General features: G+C 41.5%; 2 protein-coding genes across 3 annotated transcripts; one reads left to right on the top strand and one right to left on the bottom strand.

The window, feature by feature from the left end:
- The first annotated feature begins 336 nt into the window (after window positions 1-336).
- Window positions 337-16,868, top strand: lactbl1b (lactamase, beta-like 1b). Of its 2 annotated transcripts, XM_084023150.1 has the most exons (8): window positions 337-494; window positions 5,732-5,807; window positions 7,847-8,024; window positions 9,175-9,281; window positions 10,445-10,602; window positions 12,932-13,179; window positions 14,069-14,174; window positions 14,949-16,868. In XM_084023150.1, the coding sequence occupies exons 2-8, from the start codon at window positions 5,748-5,750 to the stop codon at window positions 15,925-15,927; spliced, it is 1,836 nt and encodes a 611-aa protein (XP_083879276.1). In that variant the 5' UTR covers window positions 337-494; window positions 5,732-5,747; the 3' UTR covers window positions 15,928-16,868. The 2 variants fall into 2 exon arrangements, with proteins under 2 accessions (XP_083879276.1, XP_083879277.1); XM_084023151.1 differs by lacking the exons at window positions 337-494; window positions 5,732-5,807 and adding an exon at window positions 7,365-7,705.
- Window positions 16,869-17,160: 292 nt separating this feature from the next.
- nmur3 (neuromedin U receptor 3) lies at window positions 17,161-23,796 on the bottom strand. Its single transcript, XM_084021630.1, has 3 exons — window positions 23,706-23,796; window positions 21,791-22,721; window positions 17,161-18,723 (listed from the first exon to the last, which is right to left on the bottom strand). Exons 2-3 carry the CDS (start codon window positions 22,632-22,634, stop codon window positions 18,293-18,295), a joined length of 1,275 nt encoding a protein of 424 aa, XP_083877756.1. The 5' UTR covers window positions 22,635-22,721; window positions 23,706-23,796; the 3' UTR covers window positions 17,161-18,292.
- Between the last annotated feature and the right edge of the window lie 934 nt (window positions 23,797-24,730).

Raw genomic sequence — 24,730 nt, 5'->3', positions numbered from 1 at the left:
AAAGAAATTCTGCAAACTTTATCTGGCGACCAGAATAAACTCGTGGATTCTGACCCGGTCTTTAGGAACTATTGTTTATTAGAGGATGCATGAATAAAAAATACAAAAAACCCATAACCTCATTAACAGCCTGTCATGATTTGGTCAAAACTATTTTCAGCTCAACCATCAGCAGTTGGCAAGTGAACTTGTCCTCTTAAAACCACCATGAAAACACACACACACACACACACACACACACACACACACACACACACAGTTTTGAGCCACATGGCAGATGTGACCGTTGGCTGTGATGGTTAATCCAGAACGCTGGGTTTCATACGAGCAGGATTTAGCCGTAGCCATGATACTAACATCTGTCGGGATCCGGCTCCGAGCTCCCAAACGCAGACGCAACAAAAGCAGAACATTTTCCGTCTCGCTGTTTCAATAAAAACAGTCAGAGGAGAGAGAGAGAGATACGGAGGCATTCGCTAGATCGAGAAGCCGAGGTAAGTGTTCAAGGAATCAATCAATGAACTGTAGGATGTTTTGTTGGCCTAGAAAAGAGATGCTTGAGTCAACGCGGCTTACGTAACATGTTTTTACTGCAGCCTTGATTCTGTGGCGCATCACTTCATTCACAAATGTTCTTCCTTTTATTATCGACTTCATGGTGAGAAGCTGCTTGCATCTTTAAAAGACTATTCATTTGATTGATTTCTGCTGTTTATCGTTGCACACCAGCCGAATGCAACAAGGCAACAAATGAAGTGTTTACATTTGGAAAGGAACTTGATGTTTTTAAAGTTTTTAATTTGTTTTTACCTTACAGTCTCATCATATCTGATTAACACTTTACTGAGTATCTAGTGAGCAACTCTGAGGTTAACGATTGGCTGAGATTTTTTTTTAAACTGCATAATTAAACATGAAATAGGTGATGACGTAACACAATGTGCACTCTTTAAACTATAAATATTTAGATAGAAACCTTGTCAGTCACATGTTTTTCATTTTGCAGCAAAGACCATATAAACGCTACGCATGTCTTAATATATAACGAGACAAGTAGGTGGCAAAATAAATCATGTAAAAATCACAATTTAAATTTTTTTTCTAAATAGATTCATAGCTTCCAAAAAGCGATGTAATTTTTATTACTATTTTTATTAATTTAATTAATGTCATTTTTGGTCTTAGATGTTTATTTATTGATATATTTAGTGTTTATATATAATGTGTGTGTGTGTGTGTGTGTATATGTATATATATATATATATATATATGTATGTATGTATGTATGTATGTATGTATGTATATATATATATATGAGATGTATATATATATATATACATATATATATGTATATATATATGTGTATATATATATGTATATATATATGTGTATATATATATATATGTATATATATATATACATATATATATGTATATATATATGTGTATATATGTATACATATATATATGTATATATATATATATGCATATATATATACATATATATATGTATATGTGTGTGTATATATATATATATATATATATAAAATCTCATGCTGTCATGCCATAATTTGCCACACTGCTTTTATTAGCTCACAGAGGACTGGAGAAGATCCTGAAGCACGTCCAAATTCAAAAATCAATTTTGATTCATGAAATGTTTTGAATCGAAAATCAATTTTATATCAAAAACTGATTCTGGATCGACTGGTGAGACGCCCAAAGACTCCCTCCTCGGCGGGTCACAACACCGCCCGGATTACGACTATACATTGATGGAATTGAAATTGTAATGATCTCCGACAGAATGTGGGTCACTGCAGCAGATGTATTAACACTAATCAATGTGATGTGTTCTCCTACATAACGAGGCGGTGCGAGGATTACATTAACGGAGGTTATTGATGATGATCCAGCAGGACAGGACTCCGACTAAATCATCGATTTGATTAATTATTTTTCTCACGTCCAACGCCCCGTCAAAACGTGATTTATTGGGCTGACATCAGCTTAAAATGGGACCATAGTTCACCAAATGAGCATCATGCTGTGTTGAAGAAGACTTGAAACTTGAATCGCGAACATAAACTTTACGATGTTTACTGGACTTCAACACAATCATTTTTACAAACGTAAACAACGTAACATGGAAAACTCAAATTCACTCCAGCTAACTTTGTTCATTGGTATCAGACAAAGCGTCTGTATTTGACGAATGTGAATGCTAACAGGCTACTTCCAATGTTAGCATTAGCACAGCGCTGCTTCTTTTCTTTTGATTAATGTACGATTTACATGACATAATGTATCAGGATCAGTTACAACTCGTGAATGATCCGTGAAGTAGTCGGCAGCCCAGAAAGGTCTCTACAGCAGCTGATTTTTGGCTCATTAGCAGACTAAACTACCGAGGTCAGGCTTCAGCTTGGTGCTGAATGTTTGATGGGAAAGTTAAATGGTGTGGAAGCCTTGGCTTGTAGATCACATCTTATTTTTGCATTTGTAGGCAGAATTTAATGGGAAACATTCTCCTCTTTGCTACTCGTGGGTGTTTTCTCATTAGAAAACAACATTCATGCAATCTGTTGTGATGCATCGCCTGCATTCAATTGATGAACGCCTGGAATTTAATCTGACAAATAACTTCACCTTTGAATCAGGGAAACATAAAGAAAAATAGTCAAATCTCAACGGCCTTGTTTTGTTCAGGTGTGAATGAAAGAAAGCTGAAGGTTAGAATCCGCTTCCTTAAATATTTAAAAGTTTGTCAAAGGCAAACATCTGTGTAGCTTTGGTAAAAATAAATCAATAGTAACACGTTTTACAGTGTCAAAGGTTCAGTTCGATGCAGACGATGAAAACCTCCTGAAGGTTTTCATCGTTCGATGCAGACGATGAAAACCTCCTGAAGGCTGAAAGCTTTACTAAAGAAAGACATACTTTCACAATATTTGCTAAACACAACAGAAGTTCATCCATTACTTTTTAAAAATATAAGTACAGATCATGGGTGTTTTCAGTCATTGGTAAGTTTGTCATATTTGTGCCATAACGGGTAAAATGGGTTGTGCCCTGTCACGTTAACCGTGGAAACCAATGGGACTCAAGAAGCCAGCATGGCAGAATGGAAACGTATAGCGTGAAAAGCGCTGCTTTTCCATTCGTTGATAAAATCAATGTATTTGTGTCACACAGCTGCAACACAAGTCACCAAACGTTTAAAACAACACAACAAAGGTTCAAGGAGGTCGTGCAACAAAAACAGCGCCACCTGCTGTCCGCCAAAAGACACTGCGGGAGAGTTTTCAGAGCCAGGTGGCACCGGTATTTACCAAATCCTCTTCATGTCTGTCTGCCCTAAATTCATCACTATCTCATATTAATGGCACTTAAGCTTCATAGAGTAATAAATAATTAAATAGACATCACCATGAATCATCCTCAGTGGTATAAAAGGTTTTCTGAGATGAGTCATTATTTTATTAAATATGGAACCGCAACAGAAATCTAAACACAGAATAAAGGCAGGTTTAAACTTTGTGTTTAATTTTCTTTAAATATTTAAAGTTTTTTTTTTTTTACAAAGATTTTTCATTACCATCACTATTTTTGAAAAATTACAGATTTTAGGAAATAATCTGTATCGGTAAAAAATGACACTCGTTTCCCTCGAGCATCAATGGAAAATGTGTTTTTTTTCAAAATGAACGTCCGTCTTCACAGGAAGTTAGTTTAAGGCAACAAAATAATGTCTTCAATCCAGCATGATGGTCATTCAGTAAATTATGGTTCCATTTCAAGTCAAATAGACGGCTGTGCTTTACCTTAGTAACTGACTTTAACACTATAAAGTTTTATTATAGAAGCTAACATCAACGGCTTCAACACCAGAAGCCGGATCGAACCGGATTGTTACGCCCCATCGATTACATGTTCCACATGGAAACTAAGGTTACCTTCAGGGTGGACCAAGGCCAAAATAACAAACTAACTGAGGAAGGATCAATCTGACCCATCAAAACTTCATGAAAGGAAGAACTCTAACCTCCAGCGGCGGCGCCAGGGTGGGGCTTGGTTGGGCGTTAGCCCCATCGAGAATTGTGTTAGCCCTACCATTAGCCCTACCATAAAACCACCAAGAAAAAAACAACAACAAAATAACCAAGAAAAGTGGGGAGTCCAACAGCACCACCACGTCGTAACGGCATTCAGGCAGCTGCAATGACAACTGTTACTGATCTGGGTTCATTTACAGACTGTACTGTCCGTACGTAAACGTCACTCATGTGAGCCCGCTTTTAGTGTATGCTCGACACAGAGACAGCAGGCTACTAGTTTGTAAGCTACCTGGCTCTAGCAGTTCGCGTTAGTGGCTTATAGTCACTCACGTTAAGTGAGGATAAAAGGATAAAACTACGGACGCACCGTTGACACCTGCAGGGGAAGATGACCACTCGGGTCCTGCGTCTTTCCTGTGCAAGGCTCGGCCGGACGAAGGTGAGCAAGAAGAGGAGGAGATGGAGCAGGAGGACGAGGAAAGGGGCTGGCATGGCCAGCCACAGCCAACCACTGCGGGCACGGACACTGGCCATGATGCTAATGCTACCACCGACATTAGCCCACGACCCGGGGATGGACCGCTGTGCCCCATCAGGAAAAATTACCCTTCAAGGCTAATAGGTAACCAGCAGAGATCTTTCAATGCTGCCTGGTTTGACACATACAGCTGGCTAGAATATTTGGTTGAGAACGTGCCTGCTCGGATCCATCCACTTGCTGTGCTGTTAACATAACTATTCACGTTTCGCTGTCTCTGTCTCTCTCTCTCACTGTGTGTGCGTGTTTATAGCTGTGGGAGGGTGTTGTTATATATTCACATTGAAATTCTGGCATTGATTTGAGCCCCACCGCCGTATGAGTTAGCCCCACCGTAGTTGAACCAGAAAAAATACTCTGGCGCCGCCACTGCTAACCTCCCTATACAGCCTATACTTCAATATCTGAGCATTCGCAAATGATGTGGCTGGTTGGGAGAAGGTGACGATGAGTATAACGCCGCCGTCTAGGGAGCTTTTTGAAGCTGGGGACCTGGTGAGCCAGCCAATCCAGCGCCAGTCTGGGAACCAGTCCTCCAATCGTGTAGCAGCAGGCCGCCCGACCGTCCACCAATCGTGTAGCAGCAGGCCGCCCGACCGTCCACCAATCGTGTAGCAGCAGGCCGCCCGACCGTCCACCAATCGTCTTTCCCGAGAGCTCCACACAAAAACAGCACAGCCGTAACACAGATACAGCAAAGTCGTCTCTTGTTTGAATCAGATTCACCCGTTGCTCCTCTGCATGTCCAAATATGGTTACATCCTTTCACCGCTTGATCCACGATGAGTACATTCACGTCACTAATATGTTTTGGGGAGTCCACTTCCACAACGGAGAAGTTGAACATTCTTACTGCCTATAAATTTGGTTACGAGCTTGATGTGAGTCATAGGATGCTGTTGATGTTTCTATTACGCCAGCTTGTTATATATCAGAGCTGTCCGACGTGCTTCCTCCCTCCTCCTCCTCCTCCTCCTGCTCCACTTCCACACCGGTGGAGAGCAGCGTTACAGAAACGCATGACAAACACCTTCTTCTGACAGCAAACCTGCCGTCTTACAGGATGCAGGAGCAGAAAAGCAAATACTGTGAAAAAAAGCTATGAATACGTTTTCTTTGTTTGTTTTGCATTACAGTCGGTGCAGCGAAACCATGGGCAAGGTGGGGAGCAAAGTCCTGATAGAAACCTCCGTGGACGGGGTTCAAGCTCCGGTAAACAAAAAAACACCCTCTCACACACTTACATGCCTACTACACACACACACACAAACATGCACCAATTCATCTGACAAATCAATGTAATCTCACTGCAAATATACTAAAACAAAAAAAGTGTATTAGACCACACACAGAGGAAACTGCTGTGTGTGTGTGTGTGTGTGTGTGTGTGTGTGTGTGTGTGTGTGTGTGTGTGTGTGTGTGTGTGTGTGTGTGTGTGTCCAGCTGCCGTGCTCTCCAGCTATCACCAGGTTATGCAACCGGGATCAGCCGCCACGGCCGCCGCTTGCTTTCACACTTAATTTTCCCACATCACATCATGATACCTATAATCATCAGAAAGCATTACTGAGCTGCTTTTCGACCATTAATATCTTGTGAATAAGCTGAGCAAAGGAACGACTGGATCACTGGATGTACCCTGTGATGGATTTGATGCCAAGATTTTTTTTAAGGCCAGGAGAAGTAGATCAAATGTGTCATTTTTCAAATCGGGAAACTCATAGATGTGATATTTTCTGGGAATTCAATTTAAAAGCCAGTTCTAGATGGAATAACAAGATTCCCTACTGCTTTATTTCTTTGTAGACTTTCACCTTTCAGGAGGTTTCAGGCGCTCAATGGGTTCCTGTCTAATCAATAAATTAAATACATTCAACTTTAAAGCTGCGGTGGGTAACTTTTATAAAAAATAACTATTGTATATATCATGGCAGTAGTATATGAGACACGGCACGTAAAAGATACTTGTGTGTATTATGTTGAAAAGGGCCACTTAGTCTCCTAATAAATATTTGCAAGATTCTGACATACCCCCCCCCCCAAAAAAAAAGACCAATCAGGAGTCTCTAACTGAAAGAAAACAACCAATCAGGAGTCTCTAACTGAAAGAAAACAACCAATCAGGAGTCTCTAATGCAGCTGAATTCAGATCAAACTGTCAAACTCAAATATGAATCAAGATTCTGTTACTGCATTGCTGTTTTTCAGAAACATGTTTTAAGTGAATTATATGAGATCTGAATTCACAAGTTGATCTCAGCTCCTCTGCTCTGATTGGTCGTTTTCTTTCTTGGCTCTGTAGAATCCTGCTGTCTATTAACGCCTTTCCACTTCGTCTGTTAGCACCTTACATTTTGCAAACACGTGTGTGAACGAGGTTTATATTCTGGATTTAATGGGGGAGTGGACGTAAACTAGGAATGTACGTACCTGTATAATACATAATGTACTTCTGTATGTAAATCGTTTTGTAGATTTAATGGTTACAAATGAATATGTTTGGCGTGTTAGCCGGCGGCGGTTTGAGTGTTGTTGACAGCAGTGCCTCCTCGGTCATTATCCACATTCCCCCGGACGTCCCGAATTCTCCCTCACCCCCCTCGCTCAGCTGATCCACAGTCTAGAGATTGTACTATCCTGCTCATGCTCTGGCTAAAAAGGCGCGATATCCCCCCCCATCTTGACTCCTGTCAGCTGATCGGGTGCCATCTTTGTCAGCTTGGTGGCACGAGGCGAAAGGCTGTACTGAAGTGAATTGATTCACAGGGATTAGGGATTAAGACCCCCCCCCCCGGCCGCTTTGGTGGAGTAAATCGGGGGGATTATGATGTCAACAGCCTGTAGGCTGCAGGGGAGGAAATTGAATTGTGAGCGACGCGAGTTGCCGATGGCCCGCGGGATTACAGCGCAGTCGCTTGATAAATCAGAGATGGGAGTCCATGTCCGTGCCTTTCTCCTGCTCGGGAAAAAAACCTCCACGGGACGCCATTTACTGCCTTCGGAGCGCAGGCGTCGCTGCCGTGGCGGAGAGCTAACTCCGAGTCGGTGTTCGGGATGTTGATTCTGTGGTAATCCGGTCGTAGCTGCTCCGGCCTGCGAAGCATCAGGTGGTGAGTAGCGTTCAGGGGTTCCCTCGTGTAGGGAACTTTCAGACTTCTGGACTCAAATCTGGTGACATGGAGGAGAATATATCCGGTGGGTGTAATCCATGAATGTTACAGTCTAATCTCATGTTTGTGTGCTTGTTCTAGTCAACTCCGGCTGCGGCTCCTCCGGCTCCTCCCGCCGCCGTTAGCTTCGAGGGAATCACCAAAACCAAGAAGATGAAGGTGAAGTGGACCCAGCTGGGTTTGGTGTTCTTCCTCGTTCTGTCGCTGGCCATGACGGGATGCTTCTTCTGGCAATATCAGCTGCCCAAACTATTGCCAGGTAGGATTTTACTTAAATGTAAGAAAGACTTGACCTTTCTTGTGACTTGAAAGCAATGGATCCTTTAAAATGAATGAACACCATTAAAAAAAATGTGTGAAATCTTGAACCTCTGACATCCAATAATTGTAAATTCTTCCTGATTAATTACATTCATAGCCGTTAGCTCTCAACTGAAACTCTGGATGTCCTCTTATCTGATCTGACGGCCCACAACCTCCCACTGCAACGTTGATAATCAATAGATTATTTTCTCTTCGCTAAGGAGATATCGATCTTGTAATTAGGAGATAAAACCGGCTCTCAATCATACGATCTTTATCTTGGAATAATGAGATGAAACATTAGCTTGCTAAGATATTAGCCCACACTGGTTGTGCTAGCGCGGGGATGGGGGGGTATATGATGGTTAGCATCATAAGACGTTCAAGGGGCAAATTTCATTGAGATTTAAGTTTTAATCTACAGATGGTAGCAGATTTAAAAGTCTGACGTTCACACTGATTTTCCTGGATTAAAAAAGGTCTCAAAAATTCATATATTTCACGTCAATCTGCCACCTTAGACCTTCTCTAACTTTTAAATACACATACTGTCTTAGAAATTAAAACGGTCTGTAAGGAGCCAACTTATTTGAACCAGAAAGTTTGGTTGAACTAGGTTGACACATAAGTACATCACCTTACCCGGCACCAAAAAAGGCTTTATTCTATAAAAAACACACACTCCTTGTGTATAATCTCTACATGAATGTATATAGAGTAACATCAGGTGACATTATTAATGGGAAAGGCAGAGCCCCACGGCCTTCCATTCATATATACTAATGTACACTGATGCATCTTCTTTTTTTTATTCCAAAACACACGTTTGTCATGTATATTACTCCTTTAGAATGAAAGGCAAGCGGTGGCCCGAGGCTACGATGAAAGACATTCAAACAACGTATCACAAGTTCACAGTGGGAACATCCTGTCTGATTGTATCCCGTAAGATCAATGGGGTTTATCAAGAAGCAGCAGGAAATAATGAAGCCCCAGGCCAGCCAATTACATCGCCTCTACGCTGGCCTTTTTATCCCTTACGCTTCCTTCGCTCTATCATTGGCTTCTTCTTTCTCCTTTTTCTCATTTCCCACCCACCGGCCCAGATGACGGGACGGGTGGCAATGCCAAATCAGAGATGATGTGTCCTCGCTTCCCCGAGCCTCTGCAGCTCGAGCACCCGATCCCCGGTCTGAAAGAGGCTCTGGAAAAGGTGAGAGGAGCCGTCCATCAGGTGCCGACTTGGACCTGAGGTCTGGTTTCTGTCTGAGGAACTTTTACAAGCCGGCCGTGGTTAATCCTTCACGCCAAATGGCGTTGCCGTCGACAGAAGGAGATTATAGATAGTGGATGATAAACCGAGCTGGGGGAGCAGCAGTGTTCCCGATTGATCAACACCAAGCAATGAAATATATTGACACCTGAACCACCCATAAAGGAATCTGAGAATACAGACTTGCAGGTACATGTGTCATGAGGGCTTAACCAGAATAGATTAACTTCTTTTGACTCATTCATTTAAAGCACTTGTGGTTAAATTACTGTTTGCAGTGGCTTGTGCTGAGAAAGACACTTAAAGCAAAATGGAAAATTAAAGTCAAACGTACAAACGATTTAATATGCATTACTGTGAAAAATGTTCTTCATTCGTTTTGCAGAAAAATTAGGTTCACCTCCAGATTTAATCTCCCCTCTTCAAGATGGCAACATAATTTGGATTCGGTGCTCATTAAACTAATGTTTTTACGGAAAGTGGGACATCAAATGAATTGCTCCAGGGTTTCATATCAGAATTAATAGGGCATCCGTGTCAAAGTAAAAGGACACAAAATGGAAAAATAATTGGAGAAAGTAAAGTTCATATATTAATACATACAAAGAGCAATGACATGAATATTATCTTGTGTGGTTGTTTTTTAGCTCTTCAAAGCAGCGAACCACCAACATGCAACAATATATATATATATATATTTCTCTAATATTTTTGTGAAATACTGAAACATATTCAAATGAAACCATGATGATAGAACTGCTGACATTTCATCTGAAATGTGGCAAGCATTTGAATTATGGTTATGAGCTGCACTCCAGAAAGGTAGTGAAGAGCATAATGACAGAGCTAGTGATGGGGCAGGTGACATATTCAGCATTTATATATTCAGCATGTATTCTTGTTATGTCTAGAGGAGAGGGACACCAGCCACGAAAGTGCTAGTGTGCACATTTGTCATACACCTTCAGCAGTCGACAGCAGAGGGGAAAAGCTAGCCTGTCTTCCCCAAGGTTACTTTATATAACATAGTCTACACATACGTCCATGTAAACCAGAGACATTTTCATAATAAACTCCTCACTTTCTTGCTCTGTCTCTTACAGGTGGACATTTTGCTTCGGCAGAGCGTCAATCCCATCAGCCTTCCATCTCTATCGGCCATCGTCATCTTAAATGACACCGTTTTGTGGACCGGCAACTTTGGAAAAAGGAATGGCAGTGATCCTCTCTCAGGCCCCCCGAATGAGTACACAATTTACAGGTGAGAGCAGCAACATACAGAGATCAAGAGTCTGTCTATAGCAAAGGTTTCAGTTTATATCAAAGGTCTCAATCTATAGAAAAGGTCTTAGTATATGGCAACAGTCTATGTAACAAAGGTCTCAGTCTATGGCAAATGTCTCAGTCTATGTCAAAGGAATCAGTTTATAGCAAAGGTCTCAGTCTGTAGCAAAGGTCTCAGTCTATAGCACAGGTCTCAGTCTATAGCAAAAGTCTCAGTCTAAAGCAAAGGCCTCAGTCTATAGCAAAAGTCTCAGTCTAAAGCAAAGGCCTCAGTCTATAGCAAAGGTATCAGTCTATAGCAAAGGAATCGGTCTATAGCAAAGGCCTCAGTCTATAGCAAAGGTCTCAGTCTATAGCAAAAGTCTCAGTCTAAAGCAAAGGCCTCAGTCTATAGCAAAAGTCTCAGTCTAAAGCAAAGGCCTCAGTCTATAGCAAAGGTATCAGTCTATAGCAAAGGTCTCAGTCTATAGCAAAGGTATCAGTCTATACCAACGGTATCAGTCTATAGCAAAGGTATCAGTCTATAGCAATGGTCTCAGTCTATACCAAAGGTCTCAGTCTATAGCAAAGGTCTCAGTCTATACCAAAGGTCTCAGTCTATAGCAAAGGTATCAGTCTATAGCAAAGGTCTCAGTCTATAGCAAAGGTATCAGTCTATAGCAAAGGTCTCAGTCTATAGCAAAGGTATCAGTCTATACCAAAGGTCTCCATATCTCCACATCTCCTTCTTTCAAATCATCCCACCGGCGGTGCTGTGACACGTCTGTATTTCCTGGTTCAGTAGTTCCTTGGTCCTGATTATTACTCATCAGCCACTCTTTGATGAAACTCTTCTCAGTACCAGTTAAATCTCCGTCGGTGGTTATCACTCTTTCTTTTATCGATTCTGTTGCCGAGGTGTAAAACATAAAACACGTTGCCTCTTGTGCCGTCGCAGAGGAGGACGATGTGTTTTCATTACGGGATGAGACGTATTACATCACTTTAATTCATTGTAATGGGCACAGAAGCTCCGGACATAAATATTCTGCAGCCGGCATACTGTAGATCTGACTGATGTATAATTGATGTCGCAGCATGATGGCGATCATGTTACCCCTGGACGTCAGATGAGTATCTCTACAAAGGGGGCTAGAGTAACCGCTCGGAGGGCAGGAGATGAAAGGGACACATTGATTTACTTGCAACCCTCAACGGGAGCATTTCAGCATCTAAGACATGATTTTACGGTGTTTTTTTACCAGTAACTGGATGTGCAAAGTGCCCAGCCTCTGATGAGTAAGAACGTTGTGAGCAGCAACCGAAACGGAAAGAATCAGGTGTAGATCGTTGGTTGATAAATCATGAAACAGCCATGATGCAATGGGAGGTGGTTTTTCGGATGCATCGGGAGATGAGGAGATTCCGGTGTTTAATGTTTTTGTATCCTGCCTGCCAGAGGAGAATATATAGAATATAAAGTACAGCTGTGGGTCAGAGATTCTCTATCTATAAGTATTTATAACATTTAATGACAAATACTTGCCAGATTTTCTCATTCTCAGACATTTCTCCTGAAAAAAAAGACATTTTCCTACACATTTATTTATAAAAAAAAAAGACAAAAAGCACCAGGCAGCCTGTCATAATTATAGTACTTTAAAGGGTTAACTGGTAAACCCAACTAAAGTTACACAACAAATGTACTTATTTTAGCACTTCCAAACTTAATATATACTGTGATTGTTTCACAATAAAGTACAAAAAAAACCCAATGTGGTTTGCAATTGTTTTATCCTCCATTTTCGTTCTTGTTTTTTTTCCTAGTTAGCCCCATTAAACATAATACAGATTTTGTAGTAACACCTCATTTGCATGAGCAATTTACCTGAGGAAAATACAACATTAAAGATATTGAACTGCCAGGTACAAAAACGTTTACTTTTCAATGTAGAATAATCTGTTTAATTTAAAGGAAAATAGTTTAACATTTTTTTGGAACTACACTAATTTGCTCTCTGAAGTTTTGTAGTCATATTGAGTTTTACATGAGAAATAGTCCAGCACATAACCAGTTTCCAGTCTTTAAGGTAAGCTGGATTGTTGCAATATACATGTTGCTATTGGCTCAAATCTAATGATTTTAATTGCATTACATGTATTTTAATATGGCTCTGGTTGAGGTGGGAATTGATGGAAAGCAAAAGGAAAAACAAAGCAGGGAGGATGAGGAACAAGAGGTTTTGTAGTCAGTATGCCAACAAAGAAATACATGTTTTCGTCAGATTTAAAAAACCATCACGTTGCCCTATTATCTTGTCTCTCAGGATTGCGAGCCTATCGAAGATCTTCCCCACCTTGATGCTGTACAAACTGTGGGAGGACGGGAAGATTGGCTCCCTGGACGACCCTCTGGAAAAATACGTGGAGAACTTCACCATCAAGAACCCTCTGGGGAAGACGCGAGACTCCGAGCTGAAGTACGTGACGGACGGCCTGATATTTCTGGACAGCGGGGAGGTTCAGATCCGCTCCTCCTCCGTGACGCTGCGCAGGATGGCCAGCCAGCTCTCAGGTCCAAACACACACGGGGTTACAGAGGGCAACTTTAATTATTGATTTATTTCTGAGGATTCTAATAAAGAGGAATTTTCTCTTATTGATTTTAGAGCTGAAACAATCAGTCTAAATAACCAATGTTATTATACAACAGTTATATATTTATATAAATATATTGCATCTGGTATCTTAATTACATTAAATATTAAATGGTTTTTGGACTGTGGGTCAGACAAAGGGAATTGCAATGGGAATAATCTTTTTATTTGACTATTTTCTGTAATTTTATACGACGCCAAACAATCAAAATCTGAGCTGGTTGTGAAGGAAAAACTTTTTTTCACTTGTTTGTCTTCTGCTATAGCTGATATGAACTGCAGCCGAGGTACAACAAATTACAAAAAACATTAAAAAAAATGATCTACAATAGTTTTTAATGAGAAAAATTGTATGGATGCCTGCAACAGAGAAATTAAACATCAGCATCTGAGCTGATATATTTATCAGGCAGGAGTCGTATAGCGACACAGCAAACGAGTTGTCACGCTCAAACAGCCATTTGTTTATCTGGAGAAGCTTTTCAATTTGTCAAACTTCCCTCCACGTAATGAATAAAAAAAAAAAGACAAGAGGAAACGCCTGAGGCGAGGCGAATCATGAATCTTGATATTTCCAACCTGTGTCTGTTTATCACCAAGGTATTCAGCCTGAACATTATAACGGCGTTCAGACAGCTGAACTGACTCCCTGAACCTGCTCGTCACATAACCAGCAGATGAGATTTCTTTTCCTTTTCTTTGAGCAGGATACAGTAGAAGAAGAAGCCTTGTGCATAGAAATACAATACCTCTTGATGTATGTACCGCTATTTACTCCTTTTAAGTTGTTTCCATCTGCTCACGCAGGCCTACCCAGGAGGCTCAGGGCCACGAGTCTGCTCTGGAAAGGCAAAACACAATCTGCAATCAATCTGTTGCAGGATGATGTCCTCGTGGCAGACCCGGGCACCAAGTAAGATTCGTTCTGCTTTGTTGATTCCAGTATTTCACTCTGAGTACATTGTTGCTATGCAAACTGGTGAATAGTCAATTGTATGGAAATGCATGAAGGGCCTCCATCGTTGGCCGGCAACAACATATTTATGTGTAATTTATTTTATGAAATGTGCTGCTTTTCCTTTCAGAAGTTGTATTGAGAACATTCAATGTCTGCACCGTGAACAGAGACATACCAGCCAGCAGCACCTTGACAACCTGATTAATACGGGTGGAAGGAAATATCCACTACATCCTGTTTTTAACACTGTATTCTCAAAAAACAATGTATCGATTTTTAGTTAATAACCTACATGCAGGTTTTAACTCAGATATTTTTTTTTTTTGATTCGCCAAGATATGTGCACGTTTATCTTACTGTATATGCCCTTTCCAAATTGTATAATATAATGTCCTGCTAATATTAGATTTATAATTTATCGCCTGGCTTATAGTATCTCAATACAGCACAATAAATGTAATCATAACCACGTCATCTTGCAGGTTATAAACCGTTTAAAAAGTGTAAAAAAAAAACAATAAATGCTACCAAACATTAGGGTTAGCAAAAAAAAAAACATGGTTTTGGCTCCTAAAAATGACTACTAAACTCAAGCATAATTCATAAAATACTACTTCTTCAAGAAAAGTGTCCAAGTTTCAACATGTAAAATAGCTTATTTTTCTTATTGTCTCCGTCAACAACCGGATGTTTGATCCTCTCCATCTCTTGTCACTTGCTTCCTCCCAGATGTCACTACAGCAACCTCGCCTTCTCGCTGCTGGCCCACGTGATGGCCGAGCGAGTGGCCGCCGTCGACTACCAGCGGTGGATCGCGGATAACATCCTGGACCGGCTGGGGATGGAGGACACCGGCTTCGACATCACCCCGGGGCTCCAGGGTCAGATGGCTGTGGGCGTGTACTCCAACGGGAAGCCGGCGCCGCTCTACGACCTGGGCTGGTACCGGCCTTCGGGTCAGATGTTCTCCACGGCCGCGGACTTGGCCAAGCTCGCCATGATGCTGCTGGGCGCTTACCACCGCAAGATGCTCGAGCCGGACTCGCTGAAGATCATGCTGACCCCGCTGTTCCGGTGCGATAAGGACTACTTCGCCAACCGCACCGGGACACCGTGGGAGGTGAACGAGCTCATGGGCTACGAGATGGTGCGTAAAGATGGCGATCTGGACGGCTACTCCGCCACCTTCTCCCTGGTGCCCAGACTGAAGCTCGGCCTGGTGGTGCTGATGGCCGGCAGCCGGTCCCAGAACCAGGACTTGGTCAGCAAGGCCTACAACTACATCATACCAGCCATAGAAAAAGCCTTCAGGGAGGCTGATAAAGTCCTCCATCCTCCACCGAACCCAGAACCGTACATCGGCTTCTTCACTTACGGCAACATCACCTTCTACGAGATAAAAGCCGGTCCGGACGGAGTTCTGATCATGCAACAGTTTGGACCTCAGATCGAAGAGCTGATCCCAGAAAAGTACAGGACGATAAAGCTCAACTACCTGGTCGACCGGGTCTTCAGGGTGGTTTTCGAAAAAGAGTACCCTTGTGTTTTGCGAGTCGGCACGGCCTCGGTGTCCCTGGAAGCCCAAGATGGCCAATTATTCAACTTCTACACGTTTGACAAGCGCGGTTCGTCTCCCGGGTTCGATGCCCCGGGACTGAACACGTACAATGTGGTCCGGATAGCTCGCAGGCCGACCTTCTCGAGCTGAACCCGCGGCGACGCCTGCACCCAAAAAGACAATGTGTGTCCTTGGGATACTAAGAAATGGAGGCTGTGAATTTTGATCGACCAAATGATAATATTGGGGTCATTTTGGCAATAAAAGCTGGGATTGTGCTCTTGATTTACAGAGAGCACATGGAGGGACAGCCATTATGTATAATGTCTGGCACAGAATATTAATTACTTTCTCTGCTGAATGATGTATATGACTGTCCTTCATCGCGCCTCCTAACTGAACTTACACGTTAAGGTGATGCAGTGTTTTTTTTCCTTCCTTCCTTTTTTTTCTCGGTCTCTTCTGTCCTTCAGTTTTTCACGAGAGAATAAGCAGAACATCGGCTCCCGACGGACTCCCGTTGTGATCATTTACATGAGTATTTACATAGATTTCATTCCTCAATGCACTGACCATGATTGCTGAGCAATCATACATATTCATCATGCTGTTGGTTCGGCGGGGAGAAAACATATTTAATGTCTTTGTGTCACTCTGAACTAATGCTTGTGGTGGAACCAGGTCATTTTAATGACGCGCATAAATATTCAATTTTATTCAAATGCCACCACGGTTGTGTAACTGCTGATTTAGGAACCTTTCGTGAAGATGCAAAATATTTTGGCTCCCCAATAAAAGGCGATTAAGAACAGATTGCTGTTTAATCCCTAAAAACGGACTCCACTTTGTCTCGACCGCTATCATTAATATGAATCACTCTTTGCTGCTGCAGGGAAATGTCAGTCTCAGGTGTTTACAAAACTACTCTTAAAGGCAAATGTCGATGTTTTACCTTTTCCTCTATGATTGCGTGTCTGAAGAAGATGCGATGGAAATGGAAGAGATATTGAAAATCTTGCAGCACCAGGTGTCGTCGAGAGAAATTGAGGCAATGTGAAAAAATAAATCTACTGTATCCACTTCATCCGTCCGTAGATTCATTCTGATGGATTGTGGGAGGCAAAATGCAATCGTGCGTCAAGAAAGTAGTGTAAAACTGAAATAGAACTTTACCAATGTGCAAAGTATAGCCCTGAATCTCTGCTATTTTATAAGATAAGATAAGAAAACCCACAATACTGCAATCACCTTGATGAATTAAACGCTGTGTATTCTTATTTCAGTCGCATAAAGAAATGGTAAAAAGAGAAGAATAGTTCAAATTCATTCAATTCATTTTTAAAATTGCGACATGTGGCTTACACATTTATTTCAAACCAGCCACTGCACAAAAGCCATAATCATTTTTTTTTTTTTTTTATCATTGCAATCACAGTGAACAAGAGCTGATCAATCAATCAAATCGTGCATCAAGAGACAATACGAGATAAGGGAAAGAAAAAGCATTACATTCTTTGTTCACAAGTGCCACTGAAACACGGAGAAGAAGTACTTGACCTGCTACCACATCCACTTTCCAAAATGAAAAACAATCAAGTACGTGTTTTGATTGTCCCACTTTCACCCTCTAAGGCATACAGCAGTAACCGAATAAGACAGCTGGTGGAATACGCAGGCACTGTTGAACAATATTATCCATAGCAACGAACAGTTCAAAAGTTCACATGCAAGCTCTTTAATGGCATGTGATGAACGACGAAAATAAGTTGAGCTTAGCTTAGCATAAAGGCTGGAAACAAGGGGACAGCTTGTGTTAATGGATGTATGGTTTAAAATGATGGGTTAGCATAACCTCGACCACGTTTAACTGGATACATTCAGTTGTTTGTATATACTGTGTGTATATATATTCTTTTTATTCACAAAGGACAGGAAAATCCAAACACAAAGTACATTTTTATGTGTATTTGCGTCACTTGTGCATGAGGAGATGGGGCTAACCTCGACTTTGTGAAGTCCCAGATATGCCGGGAAACCAAGTTCATGACATCACCCAGAGCTGTATTCACTGTGAATACGCACATCGGCTGGTTTACTACAGCGGTGTGAACCCCAAATTAACTATTTTGTTGTATTTGAGTTGCAATTAACGGATAAAAAGGATGCCAAACTAACTCCATTATGACGCCAATTTGTAAAAAAGTCATGGTTTGTTCGGTCTGCCTGCAAGAAGACAATCCAATAACTTTTAAAATGCTTGTTTTCGTATCTTGATCGGAGTTAGCTTTGCTAACACTGTAGCTGCTACGCCAATGCTTACAATACCAGCATAAATATGGCAGTGATCTTGTTTGTACCATAGACCGTCTGTGGTTCATCGTCTGGTCTTTTAGACCTACTGGCAGGTGTTTTTTGTCGCCCCTGTTTCCCTGTTTTGACTCTATACAAGGCTAAGCTTCATATTTAACGGACAGAGTCGTCTCCAACGCTCGTCAGCTCATGAATCAAGTCTCAGTTAGAACACGGAGGTCTTGCATGTCGAGTCTTTGCGCGTACATTTGAGGCTGGCGGCGTCCATGCTCAGCGTCGTGTTGGGAGACAGCAACGGGATGAAGGCGTTGGAGTCCTTCCCCTCCGTCTGAACTCTGGCACTCGAGACGGAGGGCTCCAGCAAAATCTTGGGGAACGGCGGCGAGTCTCTGACGGAGCTGTTGTCCTCCGTCTGGGTGCAAACCAGTTCTCGGAAACACTCCCTGAAGCGCGTGGACAGCAGGCTGTAGATGACGGGGTTGGCGGCGGAGCTGAGGTAGAAGAAGACGCCCGACAGGATGTGGACGTACTGGTAAACGTTGTGCATCAGGTCGGTCCACTGGCTGATGGAGCTCCACAGGAGCCGCTCGATGTGGAACGGCGCCCAGCAGACTCCGAACACCGCCACCACGATGGCTGGAGGAGGAGGCCAAAGAGAGAGAAAATATGTTTTATGTTGCAGGGTAAACCTTTTTCATTCCCACATCTCTATTATTGTCATTTCCTGTTAGTACCCTTAAGGGAAAGTCAAATTAGACCGAGACAACACTTAAAAAATGACCTCTAATGACAACTGAACATAGTAAATAGGTAATAAAACATCGATATTCCCTTCAGTACACTCTTTTCTTTCTACAGACTCACCTGGTGCAAACAGCTTACGGTGGCTAAGCAAACTTTAAACAGAAGTTGCAGTGTAACAGACACCTTTTTTTTTTTCTTTTTTTTTACCAGTTCGCTGCAGAGCTGCAAAAAGGGTCCTTTTTAACTAAATCTGTGCCTTCTCCTTTCCAAGAATATTTACATGCAGAAATATGCATGAAAGGTGTCTTGGCTTCACTTTTCAGACTTGAACGTTGCTGCCTGGGAAAAGTAAACGGACCCATCAGTGTTAAGTTTGTCCATTCTGTAGAAACATGATGACCTGATTCAAACTGCTCAGGTAAGGTAAGAAAAACTTATTTTCAGGTGATGACACATTAAAAACAAACTTATTAATATTATATTTAATGGGACTTCATAAACTACACCGTTTCTGCATCATTGTGGCTATTTTTTTCCTTTTTTTATGAAAAGGATCAAATTATTAACATTTACTTTAACAAGATGTCGCTGAAATTGTCGCAAATTGTGATATTGTCACATTATACATTCTTTTGCAATATAATACTGAACAAAAAGTCCAAACGACTATTTTCAAGCCTTCACTACTTGAGGTAATTTCACTCTAAATGAAAACTGAGCAGCAGATGTTGGTGATAAAGCACCAATTCCACTCCTCTACATAATTCATGAATAACGCTCTCAGGGTGATCTCGCTGAAGGAGGCTGTTTACGATGATGGGCATATGGCAACAAGCTAACCTACGTCGTTTTGTTGGAAGCTCGATGGCTCTTCATGACGTGAGAGATATTTATAAATGTGAGAAAACACTTGACATCTTTTTCCTTCTTTTCCCAACAACAGAGTCTGTGATATATTCGTACCTAACCCTTCAACAACAAACATCATCGAATCATCTTGTTCCACGTCGATTGTCAGAATCACATTCTGTATCATCTTGTTCCAGATCCTCACTGAAGCTACGTGATGTTCACACTGAGTGAAATATTTATATATGTATATATATATATATATATATATATATATATATATATATAGGCCATATAGGCTTGTTTCATACACATTTCCATGAAGAATCAGCCAGACATTTGGTGTTTTGGGGAAACTTTTAGATCTCCACTTGAAGCTCAAACGTAGTTCTGTGAGTTTGAGCACATTGACCCCATAGATTGACCCAAACTCACCAGTTTATGACTTTTAATGCGAGAACACTGATATAAGAAAGGGAGATCTTGGTAAATATTTTTCGTTGTAGCTGTAATGTCGGTACTTATCTTAAAGCATCCAAAATTTGGTTTCAAATCTCAAATATTTCTCAAAAAAATTCCAGATGAGAGAAAACAAGAGTCGACAGTCCGTGGGACTGCAATGCTAACATGGTGATGGTTAGCATACAAAATTAATGTTAGCATGCTAACATTACCTGATTAGCACTAAACACAAAGAGCAGCTCAGTCTGATGGGAATGTTAATAGTTTTTGCCACTATTTGGTTAATCAGGAAATATATGGGGAGAAAAATGTACACCTAAAGATGGTGCAAGAGAGAAATGTGATAGATCACCGATGAAGGGAAGATGAAACTTCTTTGCAAACTTTCCAAATAGTTAACCTAAAAAATGTCAAAAAAGTCAATACGATTCATCTTCTGGGAACCATGAATGTCTGTCAATAATTCCAGTAGTTGAGATATTTGTTTTAATTTATATTTTTTTGATGTTTTTCTGTTTCTGTTTTGCTTTTTACTTTTTGCTGTTTAAGTCTGTTATCTGGGTTTTTGTGTGTTGTTGCTGCCATCTCGAACCCTCGTAAAAGAGATTTCAAACCTCAATGGGATTATCCTTCATACATATAGTTGAAATAAATGATCTAGTGGTGGACCAGAGTGGTGGCTGATGTTGCTGTGAGAGTAAATCTCATGCCAAAAGACAATTAATGCTGTAACCTTTGCAGACGACAGACGACTTATGTTCACGTGTTATAATTTATAGTAAGAAACTGATTCAGGAAAAAGGTTTTCAGGGCCTTTGAGAAAACTCACTGGAATTTAATTCCACCAATTATTTCAACCCAGTGCTTGGTAGCAGCAAACGTGGGTTAATTCAATCAAAAATATTAGGTTCAGGCAATAAAACCACTTAGTTAGCTTTAGAGAAAAACATCATGGTTGGACTTAAAATTACTAGACCGAATAAACAATGTCGGTATTATTTTTGTAGACCAACCCAGAAGTTAGCGCTGCACTGGTTCCATTGACGAAAAAGCCAAATGACGTTGGGATTATTGCAGAAAATAAGATTTTACACGTTTTGTTCGGTAAGATAATCTTCATAAATGAGCACCGTTTATGATTTTTGACGAGTAAATGCAATTGGCAGAAGTAAAAAAAAAGATAACGTGATACACAACGTGACTGTTTTGACATCACATTTAGCCACTTCTGAATTTTGAAGCTTTTTTTACGTGTATAATGTAGAACGAATGTTAATCCCTATTTCAGACATCTAACAGAAAAATCCATTCTAAAGACTCATTGACTTTCAGCCTCATTTTGCTGCACGGCACTATTCTCCGCCCTGAGAATGAGAAGTGGCTGATTATATTGTACCTTTTGGTGAAATCATTTTTCAGTGATGGGAATGAAACTTCTCAAATAGAGATGGAGAAATCTTTCATTTACAAATTTAAGTTGGCCTTACAGTGTGCACCAAGCACCAAATCTTAGAAGCTCCAGAATATCAAATATTTATAAAAAAGAACTGGCGATCCTCTGGCATTATTTGTTCTGGCAGCGATACCACAGATTAGTGCTTTCAGATCGCTGGAACATTTCACTGCATACCACTGTTTTCTAACTCACAGAGCATCTTGTTGATCTGCCTCCTGCGTCCGTTCACGCTGATCTTCCTCCGACTGACGCTGCCGCAGTGTTTGCCCGGGTTTCCTCGCGGCTGCCGCCTTTCCCGGCACAGGTGGAGCCCCATCACCAGGTACAGCACGCTGATCACCATCATGGGCACGAAGTAGAAGCACACCGTGGTGATCTGCATGACCATGTTGTAGATCCACAGGGGCTTCAGCACCGTGCATATGGCCGACTCCTCCACATTCTCCGGGAGGTAGAAGATGCCATGCAGTGAGGTGTTGGGGATGGCGCATACCATTGACGCCACCCACACGATGCTGATGACCCGCTTGGCGTGCCGGTTGGTGGACAGGTACCGTGTTTTGAGCGGGTGCACCACGGCTATGTACCTCTCCACGCTCAGCGCCGTGACGTTGAGGATGGAGGCGAAGCAGACCGTCTCGAAGAGGAAGGTCTTGAAGTAGCAGCCACTCTCGCCGAAAGGGAACGGGTAGTTCTGCCAAAGGTCGTAGACCTCCAGGGGCATCCCGAACAACAGCACCAGGAGGTCCGACGCCGCCAGGCTCACCAGGTAGAGGTTGGTGGGGTTTCGCATCTTCTTGTGCTTCGCTATCACCGTGCACGTCAGCAGGTTCCCGGACAGGCCGGTGATGAAGATGAGAAGGTAAACGATGGTGATGGGGAGGAAGAAGGGAGATCGCTTTGGACCCAGGACATCAAAGAGGTTGACCGTGGTGAACGGGTCGTAGGTGTAATTCCCGGTGGCGTTGGGCGGGATGCTGGTGTTGTGGAGCAGTTTGGATGCGTTTGGAGAGGAGGCCTGCAAAGAGAGCTCCATGTCAGAGAGGAAAACCGTAGGAACCAACGAGGAGATCGTCAACGCATCCTTCACAGATACCACCTTTAGTTCAACACCCGAGGCCTGCTGCAGAAGGAAAAACAGAAAATAAGAGGATTTCATTTGAAGTTTAAACGTTCTTCTTCAAAATTCATGCATCACACTTCTGTCTCACACAACTTGAGACGTCTTTTTAATTGACTAATTGCTTAAGGGGTATCCACAGCACTTTCAGGGCATAATGATACGTATTTACCAGATAACTGCAGACTTGCTCATGAATCAAAACATACTTAGCGTCAATGAATGTTTTTGGGCGAATCGATTTTAATACACTTTTGTGAGTTAAGAACCTACTTCGGATAAGTATTTCTTTTTTCTATTTTGAAAATGGAACTGCATCTAAATTGCTTTTTTTATTATCATTTTTATGATAGACCCCTTGTGGCAAAAAAAAGCTAAACAAAACATCAGCTATTTTGGTCATGAATGAAGAGGGGATCAGTTCAGTGAAGAAAACAAATTAGTCAAATATGTAAATCGGAAGATTCGCCCTGCCTGTTGAGGATTACTGCTATTACTGGCACATTAATATGGTTGAAATCATTCTCATCAACTAGTTGAGGATAATTGGCATTACACAGGGCACTGATAGATGCTAATGACTTCTCCTAGAAGGTTAATTATGTCCCTTCATTTCACGCTTCACTCTGCAACGTTGTGTGACTAACACAGCGGGCTCCGAGCTGCATTCTTGGAGTTAACCTTAAAGACACTTCGACATTATCTACCTCTATTATTTCTGAATTATGACCGTGGTGATCCAACCGTGATATGTCATGACATATTCACTGACATACTTTGTTAAAGAAAAAAATCATGGGTTGGGCCTTTTATTATAGTATATTTTTTAGGAATGTAATGTAAATTTGAGAATTAATTCCATCGAAAAGCAAACAAAGACACAAATATGACGATAATATAGATATATAACAAAATATATTAACTTTCTCACAAAATAGCAGCCTTTAACTTTTTAAAATAAATATATACAATAGAAATCTAGCTCACCTTGACGCTGCTGGTGTGCGACCCGCTTCTTATAACGCGCTCGGATCATATTGGAAAAAATACACACAGCACAAAATAAGGAGAATAAAAACAAAATAATCAAATGCAAAAGTTGTCTCATGCGCTTTGTCGCCACGGAGGAGAGGAGACGGAGGAGGATGGTTGACTGCGCTGCAGACGCGTCCTCCTGCAGACAGATTGAACTGAGAGAGAGAGAGAGGGGGAGAGAGAGAGAGAGAGAGGGGGGGGGGGGGGTGTAATCAGAGAGTGCACGCAGAAAGCTTTGTCATTCAATGACATTCAACAACAAAAAGAGTGAGGACATGATAAATGTTGCAGTAAAATAAACGTTAAAGGAACAACAGTAACACCATAACCCTAAAAATAAACAAGTAATAATATAAGCAAGGAGATGTATGTATAGATCTTATCAGAGGGAGGAGGGGGTGTCAGAAAAGCAGAGAATTGAAGGTTTTTACTAATTCAGCAAAATGACGTGCCTTACACTTGCATTATCTCTGCTGGCCACCAGGGGGCGACTCCTCTGGTTGCAAAAAGGAAGTCAAATGCATGAAACTCAATGAGAATCTCACTTGTTTTATTGTCGCAGTAAACATTGTAAACATGAGTTTATGGTCTCAATATCTAGTTTCAAGTCTTCTTCAGCATGATGTTCATTTAGTCAATAATGCTCCCATTTAGATCAAAATAGATGATAAAGCAGAGGATGCTTATGCTTGTGATTGACAGGTCACTACCACGTTACCAATGCAGTTAGCTTACAACATTACATATCTGGAGAGAAGGGAAAACATGCACAATTGCAGTTAATGTTTCAATAAGTATTGAGTTTGGCCCGTGACTTCGTCCCAGTTTTTAATTTTGGCCCACTGTGAATTTGAGTTTGACACCCCTGCAGTAAGGTTTGTTACTCAGGGTGTGTTCATCAGCTCCACCCGTCGCTCCTCCACAGTCCAAATATGGTCACTTCAACCGACGGCTTCAAAACAGAGATCAACAAACCG

This window comes from Eutrigla gurnardus (genome assembly GCF_963514095.1).
Source record: "Eutrigla gurnardus genome assembly, chromosome: 2".
Classification (NCBI taxonomy): Eukaryota; Metazoa; Chordata; class Actinopteri; order Perciformes; family Triglidae; genus Eutrigla; species Eutrigla gurnardus.
Note: the sequence above shows the minus strand (reverse complement) of the source record. Positions and strands in the feature narration are given on the sequence as shown.